General features: G+C 37.5%; 1 protein-coding gene across 2 annotated transcripts in view; it reads left to right on the top strand.

Moving 5' to 3' along the window:
* The window catches only part of LOC127635447 (cell adhesion molecule 2-like), a 558,530-nt gene that overhangs the window by 486,326 nt on the left and 53,165 nt on the right, over window positions 1–19,039 (top strand). For both annotated transcript variants that reach the window (XM_052115510.1, XM_052115509.1), the window contains exons 5-6: window positions 16,495–16,647; window positions 18,482–18,619. In XM_052115510.1, coding sequence (XP_051971470.1) covers window positions 16,495–16,647; window positions 18,482–18,619 — 291 coding nt within the window. The remainder of the gene's footprint in view (window positions 1–16,494; window positions 16,648–18,481; window positions 18,620–19,039) is intronic.

Below are 19,039 nucleotides of genomic sequence, written 5' to 3'. Positions count from 1 at the left end.
TCATTAAATCTCAGTTCCCAGCTCCATATAGACACTGCATACTGTTGGGATCTCTCTCTCTCTCTCTCTCTCTCTCTCTCTCTCTCTCTCTCTCTCTCTCTCTATCTCTCTCTCTCTCTCTCTCTCTCTCTCTCTCTCTCTCACACACTCTTATTTAGACTCTGATAAAAGTTGCAATTAAGGGATGACTTTACTTCAACCCACTTTCAATATTTCCCCCATGCAGTCTGCATTTTCTGTTGTCCTTACAGAATAGAATTTGCAACTAGAGGAGCTTTTGTCCAAACCGTGCCCACACCTAGGAAGCAAGACTTTAAGAACTGTGATTTAATGGTGTTTCTCATAATAGTCAACTGTAATTTCACCAGGACTCTAATAGTTATGTGTAACTTAGGGCTTTCTGACTAATAAAAAGGGGTTTTAGATACAGAAATTGTTGCTGCGGAAGTGGTGAAAATAACTAATGGATGAACTGGAAGAAGGCTCAAATGGACAACCTTTTTACCTAATGCATTCCTAGTTTGATGTAAATAATAAATAAATAATAGTAAAAACCTTCGCCACATCAAAACAGGCAGTTCAAACAGTAATGGCATTAAACTTTTATTAAATTGTTTCTGTGATTATTTGAATGTTTTTAACATAAATATGAAGATATTGTTACATTGAAAAGAAAGTTTTGAGCATTAATACAACCGCTTCTGCTTCTCTCTCTCTCTCCTGATAAATAACAGCGCAAATGCAGATTACACAAACAATATTTTTATCGTGTGACCGGTCCTGCTAGACCTGCTCCGAGCGGGATTCGAACCGGTGTCTCCAGCAACGGAGGTGTGTGTGCTAATGAGGAGGCTAAAGGCTACAGCTTCTAACGTCAGTCACTAGTGCACCTCTTTAGGCTAGGGAGTGAGGTTTACACACTTCACAGCAATCACGTACTAGCTGGCTCCCGTTACGATATCACGCCTTAAGGACATGATCAAATAAATCTAATCATAAGGGCAAAGTTCCCGCCACCATGCATTTGTAATTGGAACAGATTAAACGAGTGTAATGTTCAATTTTTCAGAGAAACAGTAAATCTGTAAATGTTAAGATAAAGTATTTAGGTAAAATTAAGTGACATTAACCTATGTGTATTCTGCAGAAGCAGTAGAATGTGTCTGAAGGTGTTTAATAAGGTTTCTGGTGTTCCCCTTTTGGCTTGAAATCTTTGTAGATGTTTCGAGGTAGATGGGTTTTTCCAGTCTCATCAGGCAAAATCCAAAATAATTCAAAACCTCGCTGTTTGAATTGTCTTTTTTAAAGGAGGCAAGAACACCAAATTAACATGCTGGGATTCAGACATGTGTGTTTGGGCACTGTGTGAAGGGGTCACCAATCGAAAAGACAAACTTTTTAATGTTTTTGCAGCCATAGGTTTTAGCAAAAATTATATTTACATCCGCACAGACTACATAACTTACGGTACCACATTGATGGTACTATCGTTTAAAAAAATACTGTGGCACCACCAATATTTTGAAGCTTTAGTATCATGATACTTCCGTAGCACTGGTATACTGTGCAACTCTCCTACTTGGCAGGTAAAACCAAAATAAACTGGTGTTAGTCGCTTTACATGGCAATCAAACAATCCTTTCTTGTTTGAGGGGGCAGTTCTTTGGCAAAAATGAGATGCAATGTGGAGTAATCCAGCAAGTAATTTAATTTATAGATGCCAAATTAAGCCATTCCTTTAGCTTATTAAACAGCCACTCTACATATATTGCAGAATAACATCTTTATGGTATTCCCATGTAAGATTAATCCACAGCTTAACTCTCAGATGTGGAAAATGAGTGGCATGGCAACTGATCTGATGGCAAACATCATTTATTTACAGCAAAGTTCTTTGTTAGCAAATGCCGTACAATCTCCAACCGCTCTCTGCCACACTCGGCTCTATTAATAAGAGTTAAACTCTTCACCTCATTCCATGTTCAGGATGCATTACAGGAAAGAGTTCCACCTAGCAACACTATGTGGTTAACTAAGCATGCCCAGTGGCTAAGACGGGATCACAGCACTAGCAAACTGCATTAACAGCTCTTAGGCAGTGCGACCAAACATCAAACAAGTTATTTAAATGACACTCTGAGAGAACAGTGCAGTGGCCTGGAAAACTGAAAAAGTATTACTTGGAGCTCATCAGACATATGGAATGCGATTTTAAAAAGCAAACTCTCAGAAGTCTCCCAACTTGTGGAGCAAGTCATATTTCTGTACCTCCACACACTGATTTCTCTGTCACTAGAGAAGCTGTGACTCAAAACAGCCAGAGACACAGGCTGAATATCTAGAGATCCTAATGGGACAATGTACTCTCAGATTTTATTACCCAAGGCCAATGTAGAGCTCACTGTTTTGGTTGTCTTCTCAAGGCAATCCTGAAAGGCTTTAACAAAGCCTGATATTTGAATGACACCCAAATCCCACAGTGACACCACATCACTATGGCCAATGGCGCAGTAAATTCCCCTGCCAGCATGGCTAAACCTAGCAAGGTATCAGCCACAACACCTGCTGTCTTCCCTCGCAGCTGGATTTATTGTGCACAGGGTGTGTTTGAGGTTAGGCGTCTGCGTGTATGGAGCATGTGCACGATGATGGATAGTGCATGTAACAACATTACCGCTCAATCGTTTGGCAGGCGTGTTCAACTGGGGAGATGTTCACAGCATCAGGCTGCTCTGAAGTGATGCACAGAACATGGCACTTAGTGCGTGCAGAATACAAATCACCATTATGCGATGCTAAGTGCTAGTTCAGCAATGCTAACATCATTTACTGCAACAATAATAGCCACAATCTCCATTGCCCCTGAGAGATTGATTTAATATAAGCTATTAGCTGGTCATTTTCAGAGGGATGTGTTGGCACACATTCAGAACGCAAGGTCACGTGGAATATTATCTGTCGGCATTGTGCAATAGCGAGCAAACCTTCTAACGGCAGGAGCATGTAGATGCTACTTGTAATGCTGTGAAAAGCTGTCACTGTATTTGGCACCTCTTGTTTTTGGACACACTTGACTGAATTTTCTCATGAATTTAAAACCCTTTTTATCTACACGCATCAAAAAATATATTTGAATTTAATTGCAAATTTCCATTAATTGAACTGAATCATTAAAAAAAAAAAAAAAAGCTTTATCAATTTAACTTTTTAAAGATCACACAATTCAATTTGATGGAACTTTTTAAAGAAATTAAAATGCATAAATCTGAAAAAAAGACTTTTTATATTTGTATTATTTTTTAATAAACTTTATTAAACTTTAATAAAAAAATAGACTTTTAAGATTTTTTTAGTGCAGGATTATGCTTGAAACTAGTTGTGTAGACAAATATAAATTGTGCCTATGTTGGCTATATTCTTTAACAAAATGGTTATAGCCAAATGTAAAGAAAAATTTGCCAGTTTCCCAGTATACCTTAGAACTGTTTAAAAAGCATACCATGTACATTCTTTATGGAGTTGGTTGAGAAAAAGCAAAGACTGTACAAAGCTTTTATATGGTCAAATGTTGGCTACTTTGTAGAAGCTCAAATATAAGCATATATTCATATTTATAATTGTATTTGTTTAATTTTTATTTATTTGTTTATTTTCATTACTACATACTTTACATTCTCCCATTTGAAATATTTAATTATTTTGATGACTTTAAAATTATTCTAAAAATAATAATAACTAATAGGCAGGTCTCTCCAAACGTTTCACTGGTAGTGTATATTACGTCAATATCGGTCTCTTATGTGAAAATTGCAACAACAAAAAAATGTATATATATGTATATAATCATTTAGCCTTGTTTAGTCTTGTTTTGAGAACAAGAAAATTTTCTCCACTAGCATGCCATGTATGGTTTGTCATTCAGGCATAAGATGATACAGAGAAAGAGGGGTAGCTGGAATTACAGACCCCAAGAGAGAACAAAAGAGAAGAAGAAGAGAGAAATAGAGAAGGAGAACAAGGAGCCAATAAAGGGGCAATATTTGTATTTTGTTTGTACGGACTGGGAGCCTCATAAAAACATTTGCTCAGAAGCCTGGTGGTTTTCCCCTGTGGAGGGGCTGCTGAGATGTCAGAGAGAGTTACTGAGATGTGACGGCCTTGGGAAGAGTCCCGTCAGATGAGATTTAGAAGCAGGGCTGAACAGGGAGAGCCAAGCACATCAGAGTAGTGAATTTATTATGAGATGGGCACTGGGAGACAAGGAAACCATAGCTTCTTTTGCTCACATTTCGAATACCATAAAACACAATGCAGAAGCACTTTATCTTTCATATATATAGTCCATGATTCAGACATTTCATTAAATTATATATTTATTTATTTGTATTTACAAGCTGAATTACAATATTATTACATATTAATTTCATTTAATGTATTTGTATTACTTAATGCTTAATTGTGTAATTACACTGTAATAATATTATTATAATTAATATAATTAATTATTACAATGTAATTGCACAGTTAAGCTATCCACATAAATAAACAACATGAACTCAGTATGTAATTGACCACAAAATAAAGTGTGAATCAAAATCCTGAAATTGTTGGTGTGTGAGATTCACATGCTAAATTGTTCATGTTTCATAGTCTCTAATTTGCTTTAAGTAGAGCCTCTACTGCAAACAGAAAAATGTGAAAATGATTTGCAAGTGCTTTTGAAGGCACAAGGATCATGCAGTATTGTGTTTCTTCAGATGCACAAAAAAAGCCTTCTAGTGCAAAATTAGAGATTCAGGATTGTTCATGAAGGCAATTTATTATCAAAGCAATTTACAGTAAATGGAAAATATGTGTTAATTACAAGGATGTGTAGCTGAGACGGCATAATCCATGCTAAACTAGTGGCAGATTGTAGCAGCCAGGGAAAAGGCCTTAGATTTACAGATTTAGTATCAGAAGTTGTCACTCATACAGCCCAGACAATTTTTGAGACACAATGTTAAAGAATCTACCTCCTCTATTTCACTTCCCATTTCCTCCTGCCCATGACAGTGCTGTAGTTACATTTTGCATAGTGTGGGATGATTTCCTCTGAAAGAGGCTTGAGACAGTGAGATGTAATGAAAGACCTAATTAGTGATTCTGATGATGGTACTTATTTATCAATCATGCTCTGATTTATGGTATAATTAAACATGATAATTAGATGGTTCTTCAGTCATTGGTGAATGGATGGCACTATTTTTCTAACTAACATCATTTGTTAATGAGGGGAAAGAATGGGTATAACTTTATGATAACGGATTGTCAGACTCCATACAATTTCCTCTGCCATTATTGCACACTGTCAAAATTCTACCACATTTCTTCCACATGAATCCAACTTGAATATGGTTATTAGTGCTTTTTAGTGCTAAAGTTTGTTTTGTTTTTTAGCTGAGAAGAGACAAACCCCCACAAAACTTTAGCACCATTAAACAAACCATTTTATCTGAGCAGCGCTAAAGAAGAGGGGGTTTAGTGTGATGTCTATTTGTATGTGAGGGTAAGTTTCATCTTCCTTGAGCTCTAGGAAATAAAATGAGGGACATTTTCTTGACTCGAACATCAGTCTAATCTTCTTTTTGTAATCTCTGTCTTTGATGAGAGGTTGTCTAAATGAGAAGCAGGGTTTTTCTGTGCCCTCGTTATACTGAGTGTTTATGAATTTAGTAGTTTGCAAGTTAATTTAATCCTTGTTAGAGGATAGAGTAAACGTTTGTGGCTCACTGTCCTGGGCGAAGGGCTCCAGGCTCGAGGCTTGAACTGAGCATGAATACCCCCCAAAACAAATACCCCCCTGGGTATTGATGAGATGAATTTGAGGGAGGGGATGCACTTACTAGTGGGCAGAGGTGCCAAAGTATGATAGAACGAGCAGGGGCCACTAGTGGAGGCAGCCTCACACTAGGGTCTATTCGGGGGATAGGAAACTGGGAGGTGTAGTATAGGTAATAATAATAATAATAAGTTTTATTTATATAGTGCTCAAGGACGCTTTACAATAGACAAGCAACAATAAAGGCAGAGGACAAAGACAGCAGACAAAACAACAGCAGGTAGATAACAGTGAAGGTACAGAAAATGAGAAGGTTAGGTAGATGGGACAGCACCCAGCGGAAAAAAAAAAAAAAAAAAAACAGTACAACTTAAGAGTTATAACATTCAGCAAATAAGTGAGTTTTGAGCATGGATTTGAATTCAGAGATAGTGTTAACAGAACAGAGTGATCGGGGTAGAGAGTTCCATATTTTGGGTGCTACAACACTGAATGATCTGCCCCCCATCGAAACAAGGCGATGCCGAGGGACGACGAGAAGGCTAGAGTCGGAGGATCGTAGAGAGCGAGTCGGTGCGTAGGGGTGAAGCAGATTACAGAGATAGGAGGGAGCCAAGCCGTGCAGAGATTTAAAAGTGAGAAGGAGAATTTTGAGAATTTTAGGTAGAGATGGAGAATGAAAATATGCAAGTGGTGCTCACTGCAGAGCAAATGGGTGGAGCTTATGTTTAGCTTACCTAGTCTAGCTCCACCTCTATGGATCTAGTGAAGTGCCACTTATTTTGCCACCTAGTGGCTGTAAACGTTAATGCAAGCCCTTTGTCATATTGAACTTTAACTTAATGAGGATTTCTTTTTATTTTTGATGCACAAATATTGGGTCAAAGTAACTATAAGACTTGTATGGAACTGGAGATGCTGGCATAGCTAATATTGCCTAACGTTTCTTTACAATTTTTCATGATTTCTCTGCATTATTTCTGAGAAAATCTGTGCACCCCTGCCTTCTTTTCTATGTAGGCTATTTGTGAATTTATCTTTTGCTTGTTGCTTGTCCTTGCAGGTGTGATACAAAAATTGTATAAATGCTTGTCTTATCTCGTTTATTCCTTTTAAATGTACACTTAGGATCTCCACCTCAAAAAGAAAAATGAATGCATGAACAACAATGTAGTTATGAATATAATTTAGATGGAATATAATTTTGATGGACTCAGTCCACATCTTAATCAAATGGTAATAAGTAACCTGTCCAGTAGTCTCAAACCAGCAACGTGTCACACTAAAGAAAAAATCAAGAGGACAAGTTTGCTCTGAGACTAGAACATTTATTAGTAGACTGGAAGTGTTACTTAATTTATAATTTATTAGTCACATACTTCACTGCCCTCAAGTGTTGCTGTATTAAATTTATTTCTATTAACCTTTGTTAGCAAAATGTAAAATCTTCAATCTATGAACAAAATATATAATAAGATATGATACAAAATTTTATTTTAGTATATTAAGTTTCAAGAACACTTTTTTTGTTCCCACAAAACTTTAATTGGTTAAAAGAAAAAACAAGACATTTCACAAAACCTAAAACTAAAAGACAATACAAAACAATATTTACCCAGATCTACACCAACAGTTAGCTTGTTAAAGGTGAGGGTTGTGCAGGAAAGACACAAATATATATTTTTCCTGCAAGAAGAGCTCCATGTCCTCTATTCTCTCAAAGGTGAAAAGGAAGGGAGCCTGGATTTTGTCCTCATCCATTTCACCTTCATAGAAAATGGTGTCAAACAGGTCCTGCATTGCTATGGCCAACAAGGCATCATCCTCATTCATCCTTACGACCTGTGGTAAGTGAAATTTCCCAGTAAAGTGGGTTCTGTTCTCCTCCACCCGGTCACAGGCGAGCAGAATCTTTTTCATCCCCGCCGAGTCCTTTGTGCAATTTCAATATAAATGTAATTAGTCAAGTGCTGCTCAAACACTTTTATGGAACAGGAAAGGTAATTACATAAACAAACAATTGTCAAACAATACATAAACATTCCCTGTACATTCCTGTGGATTCTTGTAGTTGGGGTGACCCCATATCGTTTAGATCCGGTTTTGATAATTTGTTAAAAGGCATGACAGACTGATAAAAGATGACAATAGAAAATGTTTTTGCCCTCAAGTTTAAACTGAACAGAACCATGCAAAATCTGAAAACATTAAGTTAACGGCAATCTCCAAACCACATGGGTTCTTGGGAGTCAAGTGAAAGTACTCTTCTGTCACTCGCCACACCTGTAAAAAGCATTAATTTGTAGGCTGTGCATTTAAAAATGAATAAAAACAAATACTATCACAGGGTAAAACAAGTTGTTTACACAAAGATGCAGACAGAGATTTGTGTTATTATGAACTGTAAACACCATCCATCCATCTTCAACCGCTTATCTGAATTCAGGTTGCGGGGGCAGCAGCTCCACTGTAAACATATGCATATTATTTGTATGAACGCAGAACAGTAGAACTGGAAACTCCGGAACTTGCTATCCTGAAAGCAAAACATGAAAAACTCTTTATGTAGCTTCCATGCCCAACTTTTACAGGGTTCATGGAGTCTAGGAACACAATTTCCCTTGACTTAGGCTTCAGGATCTGTAAAAGAACATGACATTAGTAATTGAATCAGTTAAGAGCCCACAATCCTCACTTTTTAATGATATGCATAACAATCAAAAAGTACAAGTTTACAAAAGAAAGGGACATTCCATAACAAGGGACATTGTAGAAGGTGCATGGCTGGCTAAAAGGAAAAACAGCAATGGGGGAAAAAATACAATGACATAAATTCATACCCCAATTCTATACATTACATCAAAATATGGAAAAATAGATTACTCACACAAACAATCCAGTGCTTCAACTCCCATGAATGGAGTACAATAAAGTCCTTGGTTGCAGCATCATCCTGTGAGTTGGGATGAGAATCATGGCAATTTATAGTTATTGTGATTCATTCCCTGACTTCTGCACAAACAATTCAGATAGCAAATCATTATAATGTGTGTTCACCACATATTTCAAAGGATACTAACAGGTAAAGCTGGCAGAGGATCATTGTCAAATGGTGGCAGCCAGGTCACCACCACATTACTGCTTACAGCAAAGACATCTTTGCCCTGAAGAAATAGAAACAAAGGGTGGAGTTTGTGTCATTATACATTTTTCATTACCATTATATTATGTATTACCAAACACAACAGAAAAGACCAAACTGACCTGTGAAGCTGCAAGTGCAGCCATGAGTTGGAAACACTGATTAGAAATCTGTTAAATAAATGGAATGATATTAATAACAGCTGATGCATTTACATCAACCCTATGTCAACAGCTGAGTAATGCACTGAAATGGGCAATTGCCTCTAACTCATCAAATGCTAAAGGCCAAAAGTCACTTATGGTTAATGTTTGGGTTGGGCTCAGTTGAAGTAAATCCTCATTTGTCTGGCTTGTTGTTACACCTGGAACTATGTCAGTGGGGCTAGGACAATCTGGAAAGAAGATTCATATTAATGTGGCAATAAAATCAGCCCACTAGTGGGCCTGGTGGGCTTGGCGGGCAGGGCGAGGCGGGATGAGGTAGAGCTTTAGTGTGAGTGAATGTATATGTATTGTATTATCTTTGTCTCGAGGATCCCCTCGAAAACTAGATGTTTTACTTGTTTATGAATTTAACAACAATCAAAACTAAATTACATAAACATTTTAATAACCATATATGCATTTTGCCAATTTGTAGATTGTCTTATACAATAGGACTAAATAGAGAAGGGGAAAAGGGAAATACACAAGAATAAAATAAATGTTCATCAGATAATTAACCAATAACTGTGGAGCTATGAATATTAATCATTTATTGGGCAATCTACATATTGTCAAATTACATATAGTGATTGAATTAATGTGAGTTTATGAACCCCTTTGGAAATCAGTTTTTATTTTTTTATTTTAGACATACTTAATTATGTCTTCATCTACTCTAAATTTTCTGATAAAATATGACACGATTAACAGAAAACACAAATAGTTTGAATATATTTGAATTATTTACTTAATGCATGAAGTATCCTTGTGTGCAGAAGCATGTGAACCTTTGGGATTCAGACTTCCCAAAGGTTTCACAATGCAAGGAAACATCTCGGGTTACTTTAGCATCTCGTTCCGCTTTTTCAAGGAAAAGGGGTTACAGTTAAATAACCCAAGACGTTCCCTATCAAAAGCTACACTTTGATGCTGCGCTGATTTAGCGCTTTGGGAACGAGAATACCCACGCCGCCACACTGCGGATGTCTGGACCCCTTACGGTTATGTAGTTGTGCTCACAAGAGCACGAAAGGTCTCAGACATGAGCTTGTGATGTTGACTCGAGGACATAAGAGCCCGGACTGGCATGAACATCTAACTATAAACTCTTATGAATATGTGTGGAGAGGACCAGCCTGCCACATTCCAAACATGCTGCACAGGGACACCTCTAGCCAAGGCTTTAGACGCTTTTAGGAAAATATAATGTTTTTGACAGGGTTGAGAAGCACAACACAGAATGGTCTGAAGACCAAAGACCTGACGATGCACCTGTGGTGCATCCATTTATAGCCCCTGTACAGGTGCATCCTGATGATGTCACTGGCGGAGGCTATAAATTCTATATAGCTGGTCACTCCTAAAGACGTTCCCAAAGCGCTAAATCAGCGCAGCATCAAAGTGTAGCTTTTGATAAGGAACGTTAAATGAAATTATGTTTTACTTTAAAATTCTATGGAGAAATGACCTCGAAACACCAATTTACAGTAGTCACAGTTGTATTTTCTGCAGCACACTATGCATCTCTCAAGTCATTTCTTCAGTATTATATGATACTTACCTGATCATTGATCCTGTCTACACTGAAAGCATCTGTTGTGGCAACAATAAACGGGTTTCACATTCCATTTTGTGCTGCACGTGCTGGAGCCACTACACAAATTAAACGTTTTATAATGTTCGCATTGACACTTCCAGTGTAGACAGCCTCAAGCCACTGCGGCATTTTGTTAACTGACGCGCCTGGTATAGATGGGGTGTAGGAGTTTGAATTAATAGGTGTCCTGGCCTGTTTGAACATTCCATCAGTGTAAGTCTATGGGATTTTTCTGTTTTAAATAAAGACAGAGCACACAATTTAGAAGTGTCTAAAGGTCTGAACCAGGTTTGGTGGATGTAGCTTGAAAGTTAGTATTAGAAATTTTGGTCTTCGTTTAGGGATTTTGAAAAAAAGAGCTTTTTGATAGTGCCACAGAGCCACAGTGGTTAGACTTTTCAGGGAAATCAGCCTACAAATACCATACATATATCTGTCTCTGCATATTAAGCTGAGATAGGAGAAACTATTTTAACATAAAAAATTATACCCTTCAGCTTATAAAATAAAACTGCTGTTTTAAAATCTGAACTGCCTCATGAATATTGCAAAATCTGCCAAGTCAACAGTGTCCGTACACTAAACAGATGTCTCCCTCGAGATATTTAACTTGAACGCCTATCAATTCACCTCGATCTCTGTGCCAATATGCCACTTTAGAGCAAAAACACATGTCATGTCTTATATTGTCATTCTGGGTGGGAGAAAGCATGCTTGCATTTTATTTTGATAAATAAGCATCATCACAGATTCATGCTTGTTATATGTATTAATTTGCTGAACTGAGCTTTAGCATCATCAACCATCAATAGTAAATGCAATTTTACACATGACCCCTTGACTTGATCTTGTTGTTTAAAAGAAACTTTACTAAATGCAATCATATCTGATTCTTACAGTGCAATAGGTCATCTTTCCATGTTCTGGATCTCTAAAGAAGTAATAAGCATGAAATACATAACACAGAATAAATTACTTATTAGAACATTATCACTATTTCACTTTTTTAAGCACATAGGCCTTATAGTTTCTAAAATAGAATCATATATCACCAAACAATAAGCTACAAAGTGGACCAGACTTAATTCTGATAGTCAAAGTGATGTTGATATAACTATGTGACACTATTAATGTACCCTACTAAGATACATACATTTCTCAGAGAGTCTAAGATGAGTCACAGCTTTAGTCTAAGATGAATATATATCCCCCTTTTGCTATTTACTATGGAACAGAATGTTTGTTTGGCATTTCTACAACTGACAGAAGTTACTGGCATTTTCTTGAAGCTTCTTCTGTTCAGCATTCAGATTCAGGCGGCGGGTTTGGGCTTAGGGGCCAAGAATAAGCAGCATGAGCTGCCAGATATTTGTGTCGTGAACAGTGGTCATCTGACCGTGTGTACAATATAGTCTGTTCAATATGTATGTGTATGCTCAGCAAAGCCTCCGTTCCACAGAATACTTGTGATGCATTAGATTCAGAAGAGAGAGCATCTATTCCTCAACTCATGTAATGCCAAATATCAGAAGTGGTGAGGTTAGAATTCTGATGTGTGTACAAGTGTGTTTGTGTGTTGGAGTGAGTCTTTTTCTGTATTTAAATGTGAGTCTACATCAAATGCATACAGAGTTCTGCAGAACCAATGGAGCTGTTTACACTGGAATTTGCCATTGTGACACATGGCACATCGCATTGTATGTGCCTTAAGTTAGGATCTTCGCTTAAATTCCTAAAAGACCATATTGCCACAGGTACATACACAACTTAGTTTGTGTATGTTTTTACATTTTTCTGTGGCTGAAGTTTAGGCTTGATTTCACAACTGATTGCTCTGCGGTTAGTGGATATTCTGTGGTAACACGCAGCTTTGGCACTTTCAGTTGGTCACGCCCAGTCTATATACAGTGTAAGGTAGATATCGCCTCTGTACCGTGTTCATATTACGTAAATGCACTTCATGTGGGAAAGAGGATAGGAAAGCATAAAATCAGTGTGTACCACAGGTCCTTTTTCATTACAGGGTTGGCTCGCCTTCCTCCCTGTAATGAACCTCATTATGTTCGATTACCTCAGAGATGCTGCTGTCCAGAGAGAGCTGAACTAAGGCCTCTAGAGAGGCGCATCTGAAAGCGCACAGTCAACACACACCATCAGTTAGGCTGTTTCATTAAAATCATGACAGCCTGTGAGCCTCGTGGGTGTTTGGTGGGTTGTGGGATGTTTGTTTGGGTACCCGGAGTGTTTCTGTATGATTCCACTCTACGGTTTCCTTTAAAGTTCACTTAACGTCGTAATTGGTGTGTTTTGTTGTGTCTCTGACTGGGAGGTTTAACCAGCAATTTATCTCTGTAATACTTTTTGAAGCAATTATGACTGTATTCCATTGTTGGGGATGAACGAACTAAAAGCAGCGGTGCTACTAACGTAAGAAGGTTTTTCAGTAGCTCAGCTGTTGTCATAATAGAGTAGCTTTTCTAGTACATGTATTTGAACTAGTACAAAAATCAATTTCCTGTGCTGCTATTTATGTATAAATTTGTGTAACAAAATATTAAAATAAATGCTGCTGTTCATCACTGTTGTAAAGCATTCAATGGAAAGGAGGAGGTGAGAACCGGCTTTACAATACAAATAATATTTTAATGAAAAACTTAGGAGGCTTGATTAGCCTAATAAGGGACTGGGTGTGTAGAATCAACACCCGGCCCTGTCCTCTGCCCTGTCACATTTCCCTCTTTCTCTCAGGCCGGGGAGCATGACCTACACCCCTCTTTCCATGAGGGAGAGGACAAGGGAGGGAAACAGAAATAATTACAATTGGGGGGTACTTTCATGTAAAAGTGTAGTACTCCCAAAAAAAACACTGTAAAATTTAAAAGAGAGGTAAAAGGCCGGCGGACGGGATCCTCCAGCCCCTGGAGGAAGTGGTCTCCCCCGCCCCTGGCAGTGGTTCTCCCGCTCCAGTCGGTAGGCAGCGAGCCCCTCCCCGTGGCGAGAACTCTACTATGGCGTATCCCTCCTCCTTCCCGGGTCTTCTGCACCAGTGTAAAGCGAGTATACGGGAAAGGAGGCGGCGAGAACCGGCTTGACAATATTTTAATGAAAAACTTAAATGCAACATTAGCTGGGTAATTCCTAGTCGATCACATGTAAGCCATTGCTCCCAAAAAAAACACTGTCAAATTGGAAATTTAAAAGAGAGGGAAAAGGCCCGGGCGGATCGGAGGCAGTCCTCCAGCCCCTGGCACGTTGCTGTTTCAGTGTGCTAATACGGCAAGCTCCACCACCCCACCACCACCAGTTGAGTCCCGTCCTGCATGGGGGTAGGCTCCTTGCCCCAGCCTCCTATCTCTGGCAGGATATGATATGTTTAGAGTACAACTTCCTCGGACCGCCTGACGAGCCTACGCCAAAGAGAGACATTACTTTTTTGTTTTATATTCATCAAATAAATGTCATCTTAAATTTCATTCAAGTCTGTGAGTCTTCCTGATAGAAATACCATTCTCAGTGCAAAAATGATTGTCGTCATTAGTTATGTATTTGAAAAGACATTGCTCCTTATACTGTATATCAATATAGCAACTTTTTTAAGTTTATGCTTTTTCTGATACTTTTTTAAAAGGTTAACTTGACTCTAGCTTATTTAAATTATGAGGGGAAACTACAGTTTTATAGTAGGCTCCCCAACACTGCTGTATTCAATTTCAAGATTTCAGGTGTTCTGACAAGGCTAACGACTAAGTTATTGACCATTTTTTTATTATGAGAGTTGCGAAAGGTCACACCAATAATTGACCATGAGGATGTGTTCTTTCTGTTCTGCCTGGGAGAAAAAGATCCATAAAGCTCATATTATTATTATATTACCGCAGGTTGTTACAGAGCGTTAATGAGACTTAAAATGTCTGAGTGGGTTTAATGGAAGGCAGAAGGTTAGGACTAGTTACCTTGTCTCTGTAGATTAAACTCTACTGCCACATGGCGAATGTCTGATGATGTGTGATACTTTTAACACGTGTGCCCATAAAAAATATGTTTCTTATACCTTAGGAGTTATGCCCCGTCTCTGACTTTAACCTTTGACCTTTGCATAAGCACTTTGACCTTTTCTTAAGCTCTGTGTGATGACGGACACTAAAAGGTTTAATAACTTAAACTACAGTATATCCTTAGGGGACTTTTTCACGTGGGTCAGAATCATAATAAGTTTGAACTTTTATTCATACTCGACATGCAAGTGATATAAATACTGACTTGCCAATCTTTCTCTATTTTTTCTTTTTGTGTGTGTGTGTGTGTGTGTGTGTGTGTGTGTGTGTGTGTGAGCGTGTATTTATCACTTTGTGGGGACCAAATGTCCCCATAAGGATAGTAAAACCCGAAATTTTTGACCTTGTGGGGACATTTTGTTGGTCCCCATGAGGAAAACAGCTTATAAATCATACTAAATTATGTTTTTTGAAAATGTAAAAATGCAGAAAGTTTTCTGTGAGGGTTAGGTTTAGGGGTAGGGTTAGGTTTAGGGGATAGAATATAAAGTTTGTACAGTATAAAAACCATTATGTCTATGGAAAGTCCCCATAAAACATGGAAACACAACATGTGTGTGTGTGTGTGTGTGTGTGTGTGTGTGTGTGTGTGTGTGTGTGTGTGTGTGTGTGTGTGTGTGTGTGTGTGTGTGTGTGTGTTTGTGTGGTAAACGAGTGGGGTAGAGCTCAACATGAGTCTTTCAAATCAATGAATGCTCATTCTGAACACTCTGCTGACTGATTTGATGTTAGATTTGAATTCTGACTGATCCATATTCCATTTGGCTTCTGACTGAAAGCCATCACAAATAATTTTTCCCTATAGTAATGGAATTGATCTTCATACACAGTGCAGTGTGTGAACGCAATTATAGAATGACATGTACCTTTTTGCTAATTATAGTTTAACATTTTTCAATATCACAGAACAGTTAAAACACAATTTGTGAATGCGTGTTTTAATGCTCAACCTCAGTACTAAAAACTGAGGAACAATTAAAACATGTTTAGTAAATGGTTGCAAAATGTCTGGTTGGCTTAAAAAATGTCTCTCAAAAGGAAATTGACATTTATCCTGCCCCATCAAAATGTCACTTTTGTAACATACTGTGAATGAAACATCACTCTGGTGCTATTTTTAACTTTACTCAAAAGTAAACTGAATTTTAAGCTGAGGCACAAAGCACTACAAAATGATCATAAAACTTCGATCTGACTCATTGACTCAATTCCAAGTCTTCAGAAGCCATATGATTGCTTTGTGTGAGGAACAGACCAAATTATTCTCCGATTATCATCCTTATTCACCATAACACTCAAATCCTGTCCTTGCTGTCTTAGGAAGCATTGCAACATGTTTGCCTTTGTTGAAAAGTACATCTGTAAAAAGTCTTTATAAAGAACTGAAATTAGCTTTATTTTTTAAGTGGCAATAATTAGCCTACATATTACTTAATTTCCTATTTTGGAGCAACTATTTTCGTATGTTATATTGTGCCAACATCTCTTTCTGAATAATACTGTTTTATACTGCTTGTCTGTTGGTTACTCAGTGAGGTGTAGTAAGCTAATAAAAATAATTTATGGCAGGTTGCAAATAGTAGGAATGTGGCAGAGATTCTGCCACTCTTAAATACTAATGCTAATGAAGGTGTCACAATTGATCACGTTCCCTTGATTGTTTGTTACCACAGCACTGAGAGATAACCGGATTGAGCTGGTCCGCGCCACATCTCAGGAGTTGACGATCAGCATCAGTGAGGTCACGCTGGCAGACGAGGGCCTGTACACCTGCTCCCTCTTCACCATGCCTGTCAAAACAGCCAAGGCCTTCCTCACCGTCCTCGGTAAGAGTTCATTTCACACAGGATCTGTACATCCTCATTCAGCCATTTAAGAGATAAAGCCAATTGTTTTGTGACGAGTCATTATTTCAAAAAGAAGACACATCTTAGATTTATTTTTTTTTTATTTTTTATTTATTTTATTATTATTTCAGAAATTCCACTATTAGTTATATGGAGCATAGAGATATTGCTATATTGTTACTTAATGTGTGCAATCGGTCTACATTGGGTTTGAATGAGAATATTTTTAAAGGAGTTGCACGTAACCATTAACAACTCAAAAGAAAATGGCAAAAATGTGTGGTTTTCTGAAAGTAGGTAATTAGATAATTAGAATTTTACTTCAGAATGCGGTGGGGGCGTTACAAATCTAACTTTGGCCGGGATCAGGATTTAATTAAATGGATTCACCCGGTCGCCTTCAATAAAGGCACAGTTGATCACAGAACAGAGAAATGACACAGAAAGAAGTTTAATTAGTTCTCTCTATCAACTTTTCCTTCTTTTGTCAATCAAAAGTCAAACAGACGTTGTATGAAGTCCCAAACATACCACTGTTAATGTCAGCTGTGACAGCCCCCAAACATTGCTTAATGCCATATTCTTGCATTAATTAGGAGCCCAATTAGCTAGTCTCATTTTAATTAATTGACGTACACCAGCAAAATCAGAATTGTACACTCTTTGTCAACAAGCCTGCAATGAATTAATGTTTTGCTCATTGTGAATTAATTTGCATGTTATAAATATTATCTAGGAAAAATAAATAATATATAATCACATAAACAACACTTACTGTATTTACTAATGATATATTTTGTTACATAAGTTATTCATATTATCTATATATATATGTAACACATATCATGGATCTTATGGGTGATCCTTTGATGATTTCGATATCAGATGTGTTTTTAAAAGAACAGCTACTTTTAAATTTCACGTGGTGCCTTAAAAACACATTTTTCTTATATATCAAGAAATTAATAAAATCAGAAGCTACAGAAAAGTGTCTTGGTGTCTTCCAGGCCTATCCTCATCTTAGGACAATATTAACAAATGGCACAGAGTCCAGTGGAAGTTATAGGCCACACTGCTGTGGAGTGACTGATGTACTTACCCTGTTGCTTTTTTAATGCATAGTACATTTAGGTTGTTTTAATTGTGGTTGTTTTTGTTTTGATTTATTTTGAAGGAATGTGATTAAGGCCTAATACACAGGGGAGAATAAGGCCTTTGAACAGAATGCCAAACGTCTGATCTCATCTTCAATCAAAGTGAACCCAATATCTAATTTTCCTGACTAATGTTCCCTATTGATTTTCCTTTGTCTCAGCCTGCTACATCAGAGAGGAAGCGCATGACACAGTAATGTATTTGTAGGCCACAGAATTTCCTGTGTGCTTCAAATATTTCATCAGATTGAAATGCTGATTGCTCTTTTACGTGGATAACAAAAAAATGACATCATCATCACAAGCATATGAGGTTCAACGTCTTCTCTCTCAGACAGTGCTGTATAGATAAGTTGTAGCCATTTTAAAGGCACTTTAAAATAAGTTTGTCTGATACACTTGTGTCATTTGTTATAACCTCTATTTTATTAAAGATTTACTGCTTTACTGCAAAACCATCCTGAGTAAAGGGTCTAAATTCAAATTAACCTCAATGAATGACAAAACCCCAGGCAAAATAAAAGACTGGAATAGGTAATAAATAAAATATCTCTAATCTATTTCCATTAAACTCTCACTTACTGCTCATATTTTGGAAATGCATAAAGCATAAAGTAATAATCCCTCTATCTACACTTTCTCCTTCTCTGTAAATACAGGTGTGCCTAAGAAACCACAGATTAAGGGACTCACCAAGCCTGCAATGGAGGGTGATCACATCAATCTGACCTGTATGACCTCTGGCAGCAAACCTGCGGCTGATGTCCGATGGTTCAGGAATGAGAAAGAGATCAAAGGTGAGGGACGTTGGTGAAAATACCAATAACTTTACGATGTTACAGAGCACAAAAAACATGTTTCGCATGAAATTGTTGTTTCAAAATTTGAAACAACATTTAAAATCTGAGATTTCAACTCCCATGTACATCTCAAAATAAACAGTTATACAATTTTAAGAAGAAAAAAAAAGAAACATTATATTTTTAATATGAAGATATTAAGAAGGACAAATTGAAGAGTCCGTCATTTTTTGAATTTACTAATAAGGCGTTAACAAATTTGTGATATTGAACTCCAAAAACTCAGATTTCCTTACTTCCGTCAAAGCCCAAAAGATGCTCTATGGAACATTCTCAAATCATGAATGACCAACAGGTTTTGCACAAACTTGTGAAGTTCATGGCCTCTTGAATGCATCTGTCATTAAAGTAAAAGAG

The sequence above is a fragment of the Xyrauchen texanus genome, chromosome 43 (genome assembly GCF_025860055.1).
Source record: "Xyrauchen texanus isolate HMW12.3.18 chromosome 43, RBS_HiC_50CHRs, whole genome shotgun sequence".
NCBI lineage: Eukaryota > Metazoa > Chordata > Actinopteri > Cypriniformes > Catostomidae > Xyrauchen > Xyrauchen texanus.
The sequence above is the reverse complement of the archived record's forward strand: the minus strand, read 5'-3'. Positions and strand labels throughout refer to the sequence as shown.